Source organism: Lepidochelys kempii, chromosome 5 (genome assembly GCF_965140285.1).
Source record: "Lepidochelys kempii isolate rLepKem1 chromosome 5, rLepKem1.hap1, whole genome shotgun sequence".
In the NCBI taxonomy this organism is placed as follows: domain Eukaryota; kingdom Metazoa; phylum Chordata; order Testudines; family Cheloniidae; genus Lepidochelys; species Lepidochelys kempii.
Genome location: NC_136384.1, coordinates 98261718 through 98281796, shown reverse-complemented (window position 1 = coordinate 98281796; position 20079 = coordinate 98261718). Strand labels below are relative to the sequence as shown.

General features: G+C 39.4%; 1 protein-coding gene across 1 annotated transcript in view; it reads right to left on the bottom strand.

Moving 5' to 3' along the window:
- Window positions 1–1614: 1614 nt before the first annotated feature.
- ALDH1A1 (aldehyde dehydrogenase 1 family member A1) overlaps window positions 1615–20079 on the bottom strand; it is a 52413-nt gene continuing 33948 nt past the window's right edge. The window contains exons 6-13 of the mRNA XM_073345141.2: window positions 19352–19480; window positions 16197–16310; window positions 14385–14487; window positions 13495–13679; window positions 8117–8281; window positions 6430–6587; window positions 4860–4934; window positions 1615–2219 (exon numbers count right to left, since the gene is read on the bottom strand). Coding sequence (XP_073201242.2) covers window positions 2147–2219; window positions 4860–4934; window positions 6430–6587; window positions 8117–8281; window positions 13495–13679; window positions 14385–14487; window positions 16197–16310; window positions 19352–19480 — 1002 coding nt within the window. The 3' untranslated portion in view covers window positions 1615–2146. The remainder of the gene's footprint in view (window positions 2220–4859; window positions 4935–6429; window positions 6588–8116; window positions 8282–13494; window positions 13680–14384; window positions 14488–16196; window positions 16311–19351; window positions 19481–20079) is intronic.

Sequence of the window (20079 nt, the reverse complement as noted above, 5' to 3'; positions counted from 1 at the left end):
CTCCTGCAGCTCCCATTGGCCTGGAACGGCGAACCGCAGCCAGCGGGAGCTGCGATCAGCTTAATCTTCAGACACTGCAGGTAAACAAACTGTCCTGGCTCACCAGCAGATTTCCCTGACAGGTCGCATGCCAAAGGTTGCCTGAGCTAGGCTTCAGCGTCTACACTCATCTGTAACCCCAGGTTAGGAACTGGTGAACCCTGGGTCCCAATCTGGGGCTCCAGAATCTACATTGCATTATGCAGGCCCAATCCAACCACCCATATCTCAGACGTCCTAGCGCCCTCCCAAAATATGGCTGCTATAGCCCTTTGTTTGTGGTTCAGTGTGGGAAAACTTGACAGTCCATCAAACTTGACTGTTGAGAGGACAAAGAAAGTTGCCCTGTGGGATACTTTTGGCAGACTCCAAGAGCAAGAGTCCACACTGCAAAGCAATAGGGGTCAAACTTAGCCTTGGCTTGACTCAAGCTCAGACCATCCACCCCACTGAAATCCTGGTCTGAGCCCTGGGTTAGCGTGATTTGTATGTAGACAGAAGGGGAGATAGGCTTGAGTCTGAGCTCAGACCCTGGGCTTACACTCTAGTGTAGATACACCCCTAATAAATAAAATCCTCTTCCATTCTGTACTGCACAACAGCCTCTGTATTGTACATATTTTCTGTTTACTAATGTACCATATCCTGGCTAATGGACAGAGTTTATTTGTAGGGCTGTCAATGGGGAGGGAGAGCCAGTGCAACTGCCCTGGGTCTTGAGTTCAGCAGGGTCTAGGACCACTAAGCATCTCTGATAGTGGGTCTGAGCTGTTGCAGCACTCTCTGTGCCTCACAGTGCAACTCCCGGTCTAGCTGGTGGCTGCTGGTGTTGCTGCAGGCAGCCTGGAATGGGAGGGTGTGGGCAGAGGTGCTGTATGATAATATCAGCACACTGTGACTCCACCAGATAGTATGAGGAGCCCTATTGTGTGAGAGTAAAAATAGGGGAGAAAGAGGCTGAGAGAAGGAGATGAAGAACAACAAGAGGGATCAGAAAGAAGAGGAGGGGAAAACCGTGTAGAGATGAGGTTAAAGAGAACAGTTGGAGAAAAAAAAAACATTGAGGGGTGTGTGTGTGTGTACACAAAGTGGAGAAGAAAAACAGGAGAGAGAGAGAATATAGGTGTCCCACCCCCAGGGAACCCTGCTTCTACTTCTTGTCTGTCTGTCTAGGGGTTTATACCATGTTTATGACTGCAATCCTTATTTGGGGCAGCTAGCCCCTCCCATTGCATGGCTACACTCTATCTTTAGCATGGCAGCTCAATTAGAGCTAGTTTGAGTAGATCACCTCAAGTTGCAATTTACATCTCCACTTCTAAGTGTAGACATACCCTAAATGCTGGACTCAGATTATCCTGGTCTCTGTGCACCTATGTATTTATTACAGTTTTCTTCTATAAGTAACTGTCAAAGAATTAGGTAGTTTAGCTTTCCTAGAGCCAACTTAATATATTTCTAATGACTTAAGCACATTTGAGAGTACTGCGTATTCTGTCGCATCCAAAGTGTACTATACAGTGCTCAGTGAAAACTATTGCCATTTTAAATGTCAGTAAAAGAAACAATATTAGATTTGAAGATAGATTTTAATAAAGTTTACATCCAGATTATGTGTGGAGTACTTAACACGATGAACAAATTCAACATTCTCAGCAATGTACCCAGAACAAATCTATGATTTTCCAAAGAGACAGAGAAGAATATCGATTAGATAGTAATTTGTAAGTGCTTTTGCTAACGTCATGATGAAAAACGTAAAGACAGCTTGCCATCTAATATTTAGAATAGCACATTAAATCAAACTGCACAAGCTGTATGTATTGGGAAAAAAAAAGACATTTTCATAGCACATATCTTCCATTGAAAAAATAGTCCTTTCTCAATAAGAATTTCAAAATTTGTTAGCTATGTTCCAGGCATTAAAATGTCCCTCTCAGTAAATTACATGTACAATTTCTACATTAATCTCGATCATGTTAATTTAAGCAAATTCCTTGTTTGCAAGTTAATGAATAATTTGGGATGTAAAAATTTTTCACAACGCAATTAACCTTTGCAGATTTGCTTAGTATTTGAAGATGCTAAATTCTGTCCTGGAGCAACATTACGAGTTCTTCTGTGGAATTTTGATTGTGACAGTCTTAACTTCTGTATATTCATGAATGCCATATTCTCCCCTAGATAAATGAGAAACAATAATAGCACTCGCTGCAATGCTGATCATAGTAGTGATGTCTCAGAATGGATCTGCTGTAGTACTTTACAACTGGCTACATTTTCTTGGCCTCCTTGGAAGTTTTCAATCTAGCTAGGCTACTGCTGGATGCTATTTTCAACACAAAAGCAATTGCTTCCCAGGAAAAATGTGTCAAAGGGCTTCCATTTTGGTATGACACAATGTTACTGAAGCCATTTAGCACATATTTAAACTGAGCCCCAAATCAGGAACTTGTCACGACCTACACCCACATACACTTTACAGGGCCTTCCTCAGCTGTCTGAATTTTCCTAAGAATCTTATTCTTGGGTGAATAAAACACATAGTTAACCCATTATGGGAACTTTTAGTTAGTGACGAAACTGTATACAACAGTATGTTTAAATATTTTTCAGGCTTTGACATAAACCAACAGAAGTTAGGAAACTTAAAGTTAAATCTGACTGACCCTTAACCTATTATGGTGGCCCTTTAAATTTCACATTGTGAAATCAGGATGGCCTGTATGCTTTAACTTCGAGTTTCCTAGATGTTTTACATTTTATGCCACACTGTTTAGAAATAATTGATTGTTTTTACAGCATATTAAGCTGGGCCTTGCTACAATCTAATTATATCTTGGCTCCTATAACCATACTGTTAAGTATGTATATGAGAAAAGCTGAGATCTGTCAACTATCAGGACCATACACTGAGATATCCTTTACTGAGATTTCTTTCATGAGGCATCTTGGTCATTCATAACATTCATTTATTTACTTTGTAACAGCAAAATTGTATAACCTTCACTGTAATGGTTACCTACTAAGTTTTCTTTTAGTTTTAGTTCTAGATATAGCCTGACACATTTACTTTCTTGTTCTCTGTGTTATTTATTACACATTTGCTTGTTTGTGTGTCTACTCCTTGAAAATGTTTTTGCCAAATGTTGTCTATAGAAATATAACATAAAATTTTATTCCTTTCGATATGACTTTTCTCCATAAATTCTCTCTATCTCATGTTTGGTTTACTTATGGCTCAGATTCCTAAGTTAGACACCTAAGCCAAAGGAAACATTGCCTCCTAACTGTCCTTTTATGTCACTCCATTAACTCTGATGATGCACTCCTACACATCATGAGGGAGGAGATTTCCAAAGGGACGAATGGGAATTAGATGCTCAACTTCCTTAAAATTCCTTACTCTAGATAATACCAGTGTTTACATTATTTTTGTACAATTTCCAGTGGTGAAATCTCTCTCTAACAACTGCATGTATCTCCTGATTTCTGCAAGGGCTTTTTAACCTTGATTTATAAAGACTGTGGTTCATAAATAGCTGCCTCAAATATCTGACATACCAAATTTAAAACAGTCTTTGATAGCAATGGCTTAAATCATCATTTGTTCTCTTTGGGTGGGATTTTCAGAAGTGCCTAGATTAGGCCTAGTTGTTCCCTTCAAAATTAGTTTTGCCAAAAGGAGCAGATTGAGGACAATGCTGAGTGCTTTTGAAAAATCCTACCCCTTATCTCTAGAAAGAGAGCATTAACTCAGATGCAGTACACCTGTACATATGTTATTTATCAAATTAATTCTGTTGTTCGATGCAAGTATCTATCCTGAGACTTAACAAAAGGGAAACTATTTATTGTTTTGGCTTTACCCTTCAGTTAACAAATTAATGTAGATGGAACATTGCTGCTGTGATATATTGGTGTTCTTTAGAAACTTGCTGCTTGTTTCTAAGGTGCAGGTGGAAAGCAGCAGTGTATGTTCTGAAAATCAGAAGACATAATGCTATTTCATGCAACAGGCTTACATGATGTCAGGTGTTTCATGATATTACTCATTACATGACTCATCACATTTGCTAATATTACAAGTAGGGATGAGTGAGCTGGCTCAGATAAACCAACAAGTAGTCCAAATGGAATATGAACCAAACTTCAGAGATTCAAATGCGTTTGGTTCACTTTTCATTTGTATGTACCTTTGCACTTTGTGGTTTGGGTCAAAACCAGAGGTAGAAGGACTGAGACTGTGAAAGGCTATTTCTGTGGCTACTTTTGAGTAAACTGGAACTGGGAAGCATTTTTAAAATGTTGTTGCCACGAGCCTGTAAACCTGGAAATATTCATCTAAACTAAAATGAAGCTCCAAAACTTTTGAAATTTGTGCCTCACTAGTTACAATATGCAGGATGGGTTGAATTTTCAAAAACTGAGCACCTAAAGTGGAATCCACAAATTATACATGAGCATTCAGGTAACTGCATTAAAACATGCATGTGTGCATGCAAAATGGAAAACTGTACCCACAAATACCAATTTTGCATATACACGTGTGCCCTTATACCTCACCACAAGTGCCCATTCTTTGAGAAACTGGCTATAGTGTCAATAATTTAATTACTGAAATTTATTAAATGATTTGTCTGACGCTATATGTAATAACAGGAAAGCTCTGAACTTTAGCTGAAAAATATGACACTACAGACCCTAGGTAAAGAGTTCTAGTGAAAAATGGTGAAAGTGGTCCCCCAAAGTTGAGTTCGGGAATTCCTGGGAATGACATGCAGCTAAATCCTAGTGTACAGATCTAAAGCATTACTTACAGTTCTCGTCCATTTCCTGACATTTTAAATCCTCCAAAAGGACATTGAGCAGACACTGCACTATAGCAGTTTACCCTGAAAAAGAAAGATGACTTTACACATCATGGGCCAGATTCTCAGCTGGTGAACATCAGTATAGTGCCTTTGATTTCAGTAGAGCTATGGTGATTTCCACCAGCTGAAGATCTTAAATATACTTACCAGGTATGTCGTTCATAGTTCAGTGAAACAGTAATACGTGCATTTACAGTTGTAGATACTGGATTTGTAATACAATTTAGAGTCTTCAAGGGATAATGATAATTTTATATTTGTAACTGACAACTATAACAAATCTCCCTACTACTGAAAATCTGTGAAGTTCCGGCACCATTTTTCAGAGCCCAAGGAACAGTCAGTGTCTTTCAGGTTTGTTCTCAGAAACAAAGTCTAGGGTCATTTCACTATTTACTCAGGATATTCTGTTGGATTCTGCGTGACAGTTCCAATACTCTATATTATTTACTGTTGAGGACAAGAAACCTCAGTAGAAGTGTAATTACCTATGGCAAATTTTTTTTAATGGGGCTAGAAACTAGCAGAATTAATAGTGTGGGCAGAGGGAGCCTTCTACTGGTTCAACTGATTAGTTGACTCAGTCCTCCAGGATTTTCAACTGAGTGATTCTTCATTTCTACCGCTTCTAATTCTCTTCTCTTTCACTGCCAGGTCCCACTGACTTGAACACTGGCAAGTGAGGATTAGGAAGAAAACAGAGATTTCCACAGAGAACAACATTTATTCGAGACTAGAAAATATATTTTTTTTAAAAATTACTCTCTTCAAATGTTTTTGGTTATTGACTACTGGGATGCTTCACACTGGTTCTCTCTCTAAAGGGTTTATACAATTTTAAATAATCTAAAGAAAAATACCTACTCTTGAATCAAAACCCTGAAATTACTTTTGTAAGAAGGTGCATTTGTTTGGGTTACCGGTAACCATGTATTCTTTTGTGAATAATGTAAGTCTAATTGGACAGGGGACTGGTGCTAAGTGTGTGTTGTTTAAGATCCAACACAAAATAAGGCCAAGCTTTGGGTCCTTGAAAAATCTGTCTACCCCTTTGACTACCATGTGCCACTTTACTGGTGCACCCCGGTCACTCTCAGTGTGGAGAACAGCATTAATCATTTGAGTCTCTCTCTCCATTCAGCTCATCCCCAGGGTGCCACTCTACCAAGGTTGATGTCTGAAGCATTTTAAGAGAATGGGCTTTTTAAGGTAACGTGAGAAACTGAGTTTTATGAACTAAGTTTATATTGTGCTACCACAGTATTGTGTATGGAGAGTCCACCAAGTCACCTGCACTTTCTAACTGGCAGATTCATGAGAAATACTACATAATAGCAAATGAGGTATTGGAGGGCAAGGGGAGGGAATCTGCCTCCCTGGAGATCAGAAAGGGTTAGAAGAAAAAAAACATATATAGTAAGTCACCCAATAAAGTGTTGTTCAAATGGCCTCCTATTTCAGCCTCGGCTATGTATAAATATTATCAATGAGGGATAATTAAATCATTGTTACATACCATACTGTTCCAGCCTGAAGAGCAGTTGTAAATGTCAATGCTTTATCAAGGTCTCTGGTAAAAACTGCTGCTGCTAACCCATACTGAGTATTGTTTGCCCTCGTGATAACTTCATCTACAGTTTTAAACTTCATGATTTGCTGCACTGGCCCAAAAATCTATTTCAGATCCAAAAAAAAAGAAAAAGAAAAAGAAATAAAAGGTGGTTAAAATCTGTGGAAACTTCAGTATGGTTTATTGTTTGAAATAATTTATTTCTAAAGTATTTATTTCTGTCAGAGGAGCCTTATTCCTATGTTATTAGTCAAATCAAGAACATAGACTTTAGGGCATGATAACTAAATGTTCACTACTATCCTAAGTGTAAGTGAGGTTAGAATAATATGGAGTCGACAATTAATTAAAGTAAGATGATTGTAAACATGAAAATAATTAAAGAGAAACAGAAGATCATTTAATACCTAACTTGAAGTTACAGGATGTTACCACATCTGTACAGTGTTCCAGTGAACTCTTAAATTATTTATTTTTGGTCAACTCCATTTTTAAAATTGAAAAATACATTCAATTTTTCCTCTCATAAACCTTTTATTAGCGTTTTATCTCCACAAGTGCCTGCACAACTAAACAAAGAAGCCAAGTAAAATAACTAATTCTACTCTCCTTCTGGGTGTTAACTATTAAACAGGAAAATATTCCATTAGACTCAGCTCTTCTTCTGTTATTGGGCAATTAATTTAGCTCCATGTTCTCAGCCAGAAATTGCAATGCTGCACTATTCAGTACTTCTGTAACTAGGGATAGGGGAGTAGTACCACATAGACTCAGTCTTGCTCCCACCGAAATGAATGGGAGCTTTGTGCGTGACTTTACTAGAAACAGCATCTAGTTCAAATTCTGCAACGAGGGCTATATGAATTGGTTTGGATAAAAGAAGCAGCCACCTGAACATTCCCCCCAAATTAAAATTGAAAGTCAACCTCTGAGGTTCAAAATTGTAAATTAATCTTGAACATTTTAAAATGGTCTCTGTTCATCCTGATTTCATCTAGATCAGTGCAGATAAGAGAGAGGCTATTCTTGTGGGAGTGATGTCCTAACAGAAACCACATAAATCTGGTGAGGATTTTTAAATCGCTCTCCTGTTGCTCCTGGTCCCTCAGGATTCATTCTAGAGGCACTAGGGCTTTTTTATTCACTTTAAATTAATTTGTTGACAGCCAAATTGTGAACTCCTTGTTCCGGGGGGAGGGGTGGAACAGCTACTCAACAGAATAATTCCACTGAAGTCAATGGGACTACTGTAGCAAATAGCTGCTCATCAAGGGGATCAAGGAGTTCACAAGCTGTCCCTGAAAGATTTGTTTTCTCTGTTATGTATTACCCTAGATCTGGCAGTACAGGGTGATGTAACTAAAAATTCCAACCACTGTACCTGTTGTCTCATATAGACTAACTGGAACCTTTTTTAGCCAGGCAGATTATTCTCCCTTTCCAGCACTTTTCATTGAGTTGACTAAGCTAATGTAAGTAACTAAGAAAGAGATTCTAAACTGAACCAACCTAGAATGAAAGATTTATTGCAAAAATTTTTATCTATCAAATTGACCTTTTAAATGGATATTTTGTACAGACATTTAAGCAGAGAACTGCATGTGAAAGTACAGACTCTCATGAATTTATTTACCTCTTCTTTGGCGATGCGCATATCATCTGTAACATTAGAGAAAACCGTGGGCTGGATGAAGTAACCTTTGTCTCCCCATGGACCTCCTCCACATTCCAGTTTGGCTCCTTCTTTTTTCCCACTCTCAATTAAGTCAAGTATTTTATGAAACTGCTCCTTATTAATCTAAATGAAAATATATTGCAGGAGGGATAAAAGTAGCATGTACTGATAGCAATCCCTTCCCAACCCATTAACAATGTTCCTTAACAATGTTGTAGCTTCATTAAATCTTACATGTTGAAATGAAACAGCTGGCAAGCCCCACAAATTTTTTTGTCTTTAACTTCTCAAAACTTTACAGGCTTTCCCCATATATATCAGTAATAAGAGATATAAGCACAGTATGAAGGGTTAAATGTTCTAAACAAGTTGATATTCTGGTTGCATAAAAAATAAAGATTCTCCTCTATAAAATACATTAATTGCAGACTTCTCTCAGTACTCTGAAATCTGTGGGATTACTATTGGCCCGTGCAAGTGGGCATCACAGAGATTGATCCTGCAGTCTTAATATAGGGCCCGATCTAGCACCCACTGAAGTCAGTGGGATTGTTTGGGATCAAGTATATAGACAAGCCTTCCCAAGAACTGCCGGATTGGTCACACTCTTTTACTAACACTAGTAGAGGGGGAAAAAACAGAGCAGAATTTGAATTCAGTACTATTTAATTTTGTTCTATCACTGGAAGTTGCTGGAATACAGAATAACTGTTGGCATTGAGCTTGAATGGTGGTTTATTTATTGTTTTACACCAAAATCAAAAAACAAATGCAAGTAACACCAAGCATATATCAGCTTGGCAGGTCCATCAGAGCAAGATGTGGAAGGAGCAGACATTTACAATGGGAATGCAACTGAGACAAGACATTCCCAACAAAATGGCAAAGTTGATAACAGAAAATAGAGTTGTACCATGTTAGAAAGTTATTATTGTGGCAGCAAAATAAACACACTATTGTCTATTCCTTCCTGGAGGGAAATTTTGTACAAGTAACTCTGCATATGTTTCAAAATATAAAACCAACACCACAACTTGTTTCTTATAGGTTGAGAACCTTCCTATCTTGTCCATTTTCTCAGTGATTTTTTTCTGTGTGTTTTTGGGGTTCAGCCTTACAAACACCCAGTCATTAAGACAATGAGACTACTCCCATGAGTAAGCTTACCCCTATCCATTAGTGTGGATAGGGTCCTTACTCTGGACAGCGCAACGCTCAGGGGGAAATCCTGGTCCCAGTGAAGTTAGTGGCAAAACTCCCATTGATTAAATTCAGGTAGGCACACTATGTTTACTTTTGCCCAGCATTTATCAGCATTCTTATTGAGCAGTTTTCCCCATTATTATATCATTTTGCTGAGGAGGGAAAGGGAGTTCTATCTTCTTGCTCAAGATGACACCTTAGAGAGAGGAGGTGACAACTAAACTCTTGCTACAGAATTTGACTGCAAGCCAAATCTCACTGTAATACTGACATGATTTGTCCAGTTCTTAGAATTGTCAACTGCTAACACCATTGTTTACAGTTATCAGGGTTGTGTTCTAAAACCTTACTGGTGGAGTTTCTAAGTAAGGATTCGCTAATAAAGTATACACAGACAGCTTTATCTGGGAAGAAGTTTTTCTTCTTTTTCATTCTTTGTGGTCTGGTATCATAATTCACCATGGATGTTTTGCACCTCATCCCTTTTCCACACAGTAGAGAAGTGGTCAGGAGAGTTGACTAAGCGAACAGAAGGACAAGGCAGGAGGCTAGACGCTTCATCTTAATCAGCTCTAGTATTATCATGCTCATTCCCATAAAACAGTGTTTTTAAAAGGCTTTGGAGAACACTGGATCATTTTGGTCTCTTTTGTGAGTTTCCAAGCTATCCAACAAAACTTATGATTCAACAAAACTTATGATAAAAGCTTGAAAATATTTATGAGGATTAAAGTCTGTTTCACCCCCTGCCCCCTTGGCCACCCGTGATACTTTTAAGCAGTTGCCTTATTGTACACAATAGACATATACGGTTACTGTTATCCTGGTGGGCAAAATATCTTTGATATGTGCAACATCAGGAAGAATGGAAAATGTTGAATTGAAATAGTTGGATGTTGCTGTCAGCTGTGTCCACTTTCCAAATTAACTCTTTGGCAACTTCAGTTATAATGTAAACTAGATTGTAAGCTGTTCAGGAAAGACTCTGTTTCATGCTATCTGTTTGGATGGCACCCAACACAATGGAGCCTTAATCTGATAGAGGCCTCTGGACCCTATTGTAATACCCAAATAACAATACGTGATGATGATGTGTGAGTCAGTATGCATGTACATATGAATGAATATGTGAAGTAGTGTGCTCCCATGAGTACCACTGTGCAGGACTCAGAGGGAGATACAAATCAGGATGCATGTAATTCACCTCCCAAAACAACATCCAGTGTCATAACATTGACAACCAGAAATAAAACTGTCATGACCAGGCTCGTCCAGTGTAGGAGACAGGTTTTACTGAGAAGCTGGGAAGCGCTGCTTCCCCATAGGATAAAGCTCTCATTCCTAGCCTTACATGGCTGTTTGATAACACGCTTGGAAATGATATGACTTTTGCATATAGAATCTCAGATAGCAATCTTGCCAATCCTGGGTATTGGGCTAAAGAGGGAACATTTCTCTCGCAGGTCCATTAAAAAAAATAAAATAATATGAACCTGTGTCTCCTACATGTTAGACTTTGGCTGGAGACACCGATTGTCTAAATTCTGATTGGGTCCTTTTGATGACATCACACCTGCACACAAATCTCCAGTGGAGCCCAGTGAGACCAAGATTTTGCAAACTGGGTTCCTCATACACCAGAATTAGTGGCCTGTATGGGAGTTGCTGAGTGCTCAGCACGTTTCAAAATTAACCCTCTTAGGATACCTAAAAATGGACTTACAAACTTTAAGCACCCAGTTTGCAAAATCTTGGTCCTGGTACCTCAATAATGTAAAGAACAACCCCCGCCCCCGAGTCTCATTATATTTAATGGATATGAGGGAGGAGAAACAACAAAAATAAAAGTACCATGAGAGAGTGAAGAGAGGCAGCTAGAGTAGGAGGGAAATGGGCAAAACTAAAAGTGAGAGTTTTAAGCACCTCCTCCCGCAAAGTGCACAGCTACTCTTTCAACTCCAGTTTCTGGCCTTCCTGTCACTTTTAACTCAGTTTCCAGTACAAAAAATGTCAATATTTCAATTGGCGCATTGAAAGAAGCTGCTGCATCACAAACGGCTGCTGCCTTTTGGACTGAGAAGAGGGCCAAAATAGTTCAAGGAACTTACAGAAAAGAGGAAAGGGTTTGACATAATTACTAAACAGTACACACATTCAGGACAGTAACAACAGTCACTGTTGTTCACCATGTTCGGTTGAATCCCAGTCCATCCCTTTTTCAATTCAGTTTTGAAAAACAGTGTAAACAAAAGGACAGTACACTGATTCTGGGGATAAAAGCTCTGCTGGCCTGGGAGGAAGATAAGGGGTGCTGGTGAGCTAAGAATGAAAATGAGGGTGAGAGGGAGATGGTGGGAGTGGGGAGAAAAGGGTTTTTTTTATTTTCCATTTAAACCTCTTCAGAAATGTACCTTTCAGCAGTTTGACCAACCCTTTTGATTGTTGTTTGTTTTCCTCTTTCATATCAAGCAGGAGTACTTGATTTTAAACTCAATACAGCAACAATAACATGAGGGTGGCTTCATGTTAGCTCAGTATTAATCACACACTAGACTAAGAAACACAAACACACCTTAGTTCTCTCAAGTTCATTGTTATGAACACCACATTCCTTGGCCTTGGTGTTTATTCAACCCAGGATATGGGTTGTTACTTCACTAACAAGGCACACCTTTCAAACTCCCCAGTTAGGATGGTTTTGGATGTATTTTTCCATCTTTTGTGATGTCTTTGATTATTCCAAGTGTCAGTACAGTTGCCAGGAAGAGGAACATTTTATAACCATTAATTTTGGGGAGTTTTCTTTGTTCAGCTCTAGCTTTATCATCTCTAAGATGATACTTAGATTCTATAAGGATCAGGTACACAATGAGTAAAAAAGGTGTATTTACAGTACATATCCTACTGTGCCGACTCCCATTTTAGTCATACTTTAGACAAGGAACAATTTAACAGCGCTATAAAGTAACCTAAAAAGAATCCTTATCGGTTGCATAGTGTTATATTTTAAAATATGCTTAATTGAATATTTATGTAACAGGTCACCACCAAATTGTGATACAATGTGTTTTAAAATTTGCAATATTTTGGGGAGCAGAACTGGAGAAGTACAAGAGCCTTGGAGGAGTGGGAAAAATGTCAGTAACTTTGACTTCTGCACAGATGTTCACTTATAATACAGTGGTAGTACTTGAATATATTATTGTTAGAGGTCTCTGATTAGTATAGATGGGTAATAGTAATTTGAACTTCTACAATGGCCTTCGTCTGAGTTTTCTCAAAGCACTTTAGGGGGTGGGTAGGTACTATAGTATTATCCCCATTCTATAGAAGAGGGAACTGAGACAAGGAGGTGAAGTATGTTGCCCAAGAACCTTTAGTTAAAGGTAGTAAGGCATAAAATGCAGGTCTCCTGACATGTAATCCTCTCCAGGACTCTAATTAATAATAGAATATATTTTAAAGCATAGTGCCTGTCACAGAAGCCCACTCACTCCAGGAACCACAGCCTGCTCTTTGTGACTCAGCCCTCCGGCCAGGTTCATATGAGCGTTTCCCCTTCTGGGGCGGGGTGGGAGGGTGAAACAAAGACGTTCCAGAACAAATTGTCCCAGGTAGTCCACTGTCCTCTGCCTGGTCTGTGCCATGTCCCCAGTGGCTGGTAGGGGGAACCGAGCTCACTCTCTACTCCGAGTTCCAGCGCAGGGACCCTCTAAACAGCAGCCAAGGTCTACACTCCTATTCCTTGCTCTTCTGAGCCTTCTCCTATCTTCCTGACTTCCCCCATTTTTGATTTGCCAGCCTCCCAACTCTCCTCCCAGGGAATAAGTGGACTATCCTCTATAGTCCTAACATACCTCCATTCTCTCAGGGAGTGACTGCAGCCTACTTCCCTACAGCCTCCTTCTGTTGCCAACTACCTGGCTTTATATAGGTCCCTCCTGTTCCTGTTCAGTTGAGCCTCATAGCTGATTAATCACTCCCTGCTCCCTGGCTGCTCCTCCAGGTGCTGCCTATAGGTTAATTAGGCCTAATATACCCTCTCAGGGCCAGTGTGGGGAGTACACCCCCCTCCCAGTGCCTCTTTGCCATAGCATTACAGGACCATACAAAGTTAGGTAACTATAACTTACCTGGGGACCTTGATTTACACCACAAGACAGAGGATCACCAAGGGTAATTTTCTTAGCTCGCTCAACACTCCTGCGGACAAACTCTTCATAAATAGGTTCTTCCACAAAAATCCTAGAGCCTGCTATGCAACATTGACCCTGATGGTAGAACAGACCAATGTGTGCAAGTTCCACAGCACTGTCCACTGCAATGAAATGAATATTTAGTCAAATCTCATTTCTTTGCAGTCTCTACATATACTGGTTTTGAATGCTCACAATATTGCCTCCCTTTGTCATACCACCTCATTGGTAAAACTTTCCACTATGTGGTCTTTTAAGGCACAGATGATCCCTCTTACATGTATCCAACACTATTCCCCAAAAGACTTCTAAATATGATATACTTAGACAAGTGCATCTTTGACTACATGGTACAGAATTTTCATTCCACATTTTCTCATGATGCTGGGTCAACAGTGCCAAAAGGAGCATTCAGTTATGGTATGCTGAAAATTATCAGCTTTCAGCGATCCATCTTCCTGAGTTAGCAGCACTCTTGCCATTGGTTCAGAATCTCATGGATTCATGTCCCATAACAGAAGTTAGTATCAACTTTGGGTACAAAACTACCACACGATACTAAGGGCTGACACACTGACAGAAGTTCTGTCCTTCCATGGATGTCAGACCAAGGTCCCTTTTTCCAGTTTTTAAGTGAAAATTAAGTTAAAGATCCTGAGGCATGACTAGAAAAGAATGAAGGATCCCATACGGGTACTGGACAAATGCACAATGTTGTACACACAAAAAAGAAACAAAACACCAGTGATTTAGATACATTGTCTAAGACCACAAAGCAAAAGAGGAAGGTAGCTATAAAAGGAAAAAAGATATAAAGAATTACTAACAATCCGCATCCGCAAATATAATATTAGGACTTTTCCCTCCAAGTTCCAATGTAACCCTCTTCAGATTACTCTTTCCAGCAGCTTCTTTGATCAGTTTGCCAACCTAAAATGTAGCACAAAATAGAATTTAATCTCAACGTTTTCATAACAAAAAACCCATAAAACTTAAAAGTGTTGCTCCATCCCCAGCTCTCACTTTCCCAAAAAAGTGAGGGTCGGGTTAGTAGCTGTCCAATATGAGAATCATTAAAAATATTTTGAGGGGGGGATCAGATGGTGGGGTGGGTCCCTGAGTTTTATGTCCCCCAGGAATTCCCCCATCCCCAAACCAGAGATAAGCCCAGCTCCCACTGATGCATCTGTGAAGGGCTATTCAGTACCTCCCTCACCAATCGTGCCTGACTTGGAGCAGTACTGAGCACTAACATCACCTCCACCTCTGTAACACAGGCATTCTGAGGTAGAGGGCAGGAAAAGCTGCTGCCACAGTGGGCACCAGGGCTCTGATCTCCCACCTTCTCCCATTCAAGCAGCCTTCCTCTACTCCAGGCAGTGAGAAAGCCTTTTGAAGCACCATACATGGGAGGGGAGCTGTGGAGACCAAGAGTCTGTCTGCACAGCCCACTCTTCCCTGGCCCAGCTTCTACCTCTTCAGTGGGATGAGGTAAGGAGGCCCAGAGGGGACTAGAGAGTATGGGAAGGGCAGTCACAGCGCATGGCACCATTTTGTTTCCCCTCCACCTATTGCATTATTAAGGGGACTCCCTTGCAAACCAGACTGGAGAAGGTAGGGTGGTGATGCCAGCTTCAGCGTGAGGGATAGTGTGGTAAGATCCCTGTTGGCTTTCATTGCAGCCGGATAATTTGGGGGAGTTGATAATACCTAGATCTTCCTGCTTCCAGGAATTTATTTGCAACCCCTTTTTAAATTATTGAATGGAAACATTATCAAATACACTTTTCTTCTCAAAGAAAATTTCCTTTCATATATGAGTTATTGACGCCATCATTCATTTATGTCATGATAAATGCCTATGGCATGAGTGATCATTTACACCAGTGGTTCTCAAACTTTTATACTAGTGACTCCTTTCACACAGCAAGCCTCTATGTGCCACCCCCCTTGTAAATTAAAAATACTTTTTAAATATTTAACACTATTATAAATGCTGGAGATGAAGCAGGGTTTGGGGTGGAGGCTGACTGCTCATGACCCCCCATATAACAACCTCACAACCCTCTGAGGAGTCATGACCCCCAGTTTGAGAATCCCTGATCTAAACAGAGGCCCATCCTGTAAAGACTCATGCATAAGTTTAACTTTACACATATGAACAGTCCAATTGACTGTAATAGGATCACTCACGTGCATACATATGCATAAATCTTTGCAAGATTTGAGCATAGATTTCAGGTAGTTTTTCCTACCAAAATGCCATTGATGAAATTAAATAGCAGAAAGCTCCATTTGTTGAATTTTCAAATATATAAGACAACCTCACCCCCCAAAAAAGATATAAGAATAATATTTTTAAAAAGAAGACTCAGAATAGTACTGCTAAGTTAGAACCAGTTGTATCTCATTGGATTCCTTTGTTTGAAGAGGCCTTCCTAGAGTACAAACATTGTTTAGATAAGTTTGAAGTTTTCAATAACTAACAAATCATTACACAGACTTTGTTTAACAAAACAGCAGCCAAAAAAGAAAAAAAGTTAAAATAATTACATAAAGCAAGCTAGACACTAAATCATTACTCAGAATCGGAGGAGCGGAGCGTTCCAGTTTATAGTTACTTGCATTCAGAATAATACCTGTGTAGAGCCTGTGAAAGCCACTTTATCTATGTCCATGTGGTGAGAAATTGCTGCTCCAGCAGTGGGTCCGAAACCTGGCACAATGTTCACTACCCCCGGTGGAAATCCAGCCTACATTGTAAAAACCACCAGAACTATGAGTTAATGATGAAGAATGGATGAGCATGTCTATTACTTTCATTAAATTGTTTCTGTTCTACAGCTCCCCAATAATTTTTCCCCAACCACCCAAAAAGTCATTTCCACCCCCAACTCAAATATTTTTCTATCTGACAGTTCTTCTTTTTTGCTTTTCTTGCAGAGTAGGTATCTTGTTCCAATCCATTGCGGACATTCTTTTGGAAAAGCAGACTCGGTTTCTGTCATTATTTCAATGCTTTTGTCAAATGGTGAAACAGCATTAATTCAATATGCCCCTCCCCAAGTCAGAAAATGTTTAATGACGTGAAAACTGGTTAATATCTTTTTCAACTTCATTAAGCCAATTCCATTCATTTGACTGGTGATTTAGAGTGAGATTCTGCTCTGGAAAGTGACTATAAAAATGACATTGTGGTGTGCCACACGGAATGGCTTGCTTCTTTCCATTGGCACAACCTGAGCTGTAGGTCTTTGGTGGTGGAAAGACTTCCTGGAGGGACTGCTAGCAAGGAACTTTCCAATACAAAGTGGGTGGATCTGGCTAGTGAGGAGGCATGTCCTGTGTACCTAGGAAATGTGCTGTTTAACCTCCCTTCAAAAGCTTCTGTTTAATGCTGTCCTCCTCCCTGGTGTACAGATTTTGGCACGAATCAAATCCATTGTCTCTCGGTGACTCCAGATGAAATTTGCTCAGTTTACAGAAAGAATGTGTTTCCACCCCAGCAAACTCCCATTAGGGTCTCAGAGTCAAGTTGGGTACCTTCTTGCTTGTGAATCCTCACTGCTAACTTAGACCCAACTGAGGTGCAAGGTAAGTGTAGTTAAGGTGGGCCTCAATTTTATAGAATGGGTCTGCAGGGCTGGCAGTTAGCAGAAGATTTTATTTTACATGAAACAAATGTGGCATGGAATCACAGAAGGTAATAAACACAGATCCCCCATGTTATCACTTTAATAGAGTCCCTTTTTAGAGTAGAACTGGGACTTTGAAATAAGAAGCCTTTGAGGCACTTAATAGTGAAATATAACTCCCAGATAGACATGTTTAATTAAGAATACCATATAGCTGAGACTCATACACATATTGTATATATTTTTTAAAAGTTATTTCATATTTCCTATCAAAATGGCACCCTGACCCTAGTTAGCTTCTAGGCCCTACTACAATATACATGTGAAATTATAATATCAAATATAATATAAGCAGGTTTTTTAATTCATTTTTTTAAAATTCGGTCTTTTTAAGTGCTCATTAAAGGCACCAGATTTACATCATTGGCAACTGAAGTCCTCTGTTGCAGACCCATTCTGTGATAAAACAATGAAATCTTCTCTATGCTGCCTTAGCTGTGTTTCATCCCTAACCTAAAAGGACCAACATTAGGATGAAAAAAATGACAGTGTAGGGTCTATAAATCTATACCATCACTGGTCTCCATAATGAGACTGCCAATGAGGGTATCAGTTAGTGCCAACTGTGACTATGTTGTATTCTGATGTGAACACTTGTCCATGAAGACATGAATTTAGATCACCAGTTGGTTTCACATAAAGCAGCTATCAGAGTAACAACTTTTTGCCACTACTACTAGACTCAGATTTCAATAGGCAATTCAGATGCAAAAGCAGAACTGTGATGAATTTTAGTTCACAAATTTGGACTCAGAAACAATTTGACAACTTTAATAAGAATTTGCACATTTTAATGCCCTATAACTTATATCGGAGCATCCATCAAAAATATTCAATCCGGATATATTCAAACTTCAGATATACCTGAACTTTCAACAGGTGAAATTTGGATAAAGAAAACAGAAACAAAATGAACAATGATAAAACTAGATTTTTTTAAAAATAAAAATGGTAATTCTACTCCTTTGCTCATTTCTACATAAAAGTGTCATTGTCTTGTATCAGTTATACTCTATTGAACAACAACAGCACTGAGATTCTGAATACAGTTGACTCCTTATTGCAGGAATGTTAATCTTATATTTAGAGAGAGATGGTACTTCATCAAGGTCAGGGTAGAACTCAGTTAATTTTTCTTTTATATTGCTTTTCAATGGAGCCATCATCTTTATTTTTGCTGTTTAAAATGAACAGATGAAATACTTTGAGCAGTAAAAGCAATTCCCCCAAATTGTATTTTCTAGTAAAGTTTTCCATTGTGACTCACTATGAGCAGCATTTGGCCCTTTTGTGAATCTTGTCCACTTTGTCATACTGTTATCTTTGCCCTAAACGGACTATGGGCTGTATTTGTGATGAGTCATTGTTATGAGTCATAACACTAAAATGTGCTGAGTCAGTGTTGCCAGTACTTGGGGAAGTTACTAAGCCTGGTGATTATTGACTTTGGTGGCAGTAATCACATCCAGATAAAGTTTTTAGTTTGTTTTTATTGATCCTAACAAGAGCCAGTTTAACTGTTTCACCACTCTTCTCTGGCGTCCCTTCTATGCTTGGTGATACTCAGCAACGTTACTTTGAAACCAATGGAACGTTAAAGACTACTGTATTTGAGACATTCAGAAGCAGAGGAGGTGTATTATAGTTGGACATATTGTACATGAAGTTTGGCAGCAGTCAAGCAGTTTAATTTTATCCTCATTAATCATAAACCCAGGTGAAAAAAATATGTGTTCCGTAAAATCACCTGCATAGAACAGATCTATTACTAAGATAACCATGATGATAAACTAACCACCACTCATCTCCAAAAGCTTCTTGTTTGCTTTGAACTTTGAAAAGTATGATGCTGTTATAACACACAGTCATTTGCCAAAAAATTTAGTTTACTAGATTACTAATGTGGTGTGATTTTTTTTTCAGTAGGCTAGATTGTAAAATATGTAAGCTTTTTACCCTTCATTAGCTTCAGTGATTTGCAGTAAATTCCATAGTACAAGGCTAGATATGCTATTTGCTATTTTGGCACAGTGCAAACTAGTTCTTACTACTGTACGGGCCTCTTAGAAAAGTATACTAGTCTGCTATGGCAAACTCACCTCTTTAATTAAAGATCCCATGTAAATAGCAGTCAGTGGAGTTTCTTCTGCTGGTTTGACGATCACCGTGTTTCCACAACAAAGAGCAGGAGCGATCTTCCAGACAAACATAACCAAAGGGAAGTTCCACTAAAAGACAGATGAGAAGATGTATCCTATTTCTAATACAACATTGTATTGCATTGGCTTTCCCTTCAACAGAAGCATGAACTGCCACATGGGCCGTGCAAAACCCACTGATTTGGATTTATGCGATTTCAGTGCACTCAAACTGGCAGTTAGAGATCAGATGAGGCTGAAAACACCTAATGCAACTCAAGCAAAGCCGGACAAAAGTTGCCCGTTTAGTGATGAAACTGGTGAGTCTTGCCATCTCCTTCTCTCTATAGTTCCTCACCTGAACTGGCCTACTGAAAGGGATGGGATTGTAACTTGCAATCTCTCACCTCCGCATGGCTTTGGTGAGTGGTTGATTGCTGAGAGTGAGAGAACCAGTCTTCAAGGAGCAGCTGGTTGGCTTGCTCCCCTTGCTGTGCATCTCTGGAGAGTCAACTGTTGGTTTGTTGTCTCACAATCAACAGGAAATAGCTTCAGGATCACTAACAGCCTATCCCTCCACCCCACAACCTGCTGTAGCAGGACTGTGAAGTGTTCATTCATTCCTGCTGGTGTCTGGAAAGGTTTACCTTCTGCTAGGGTTGGTATGTACTGCTATCATAGGGAATTAT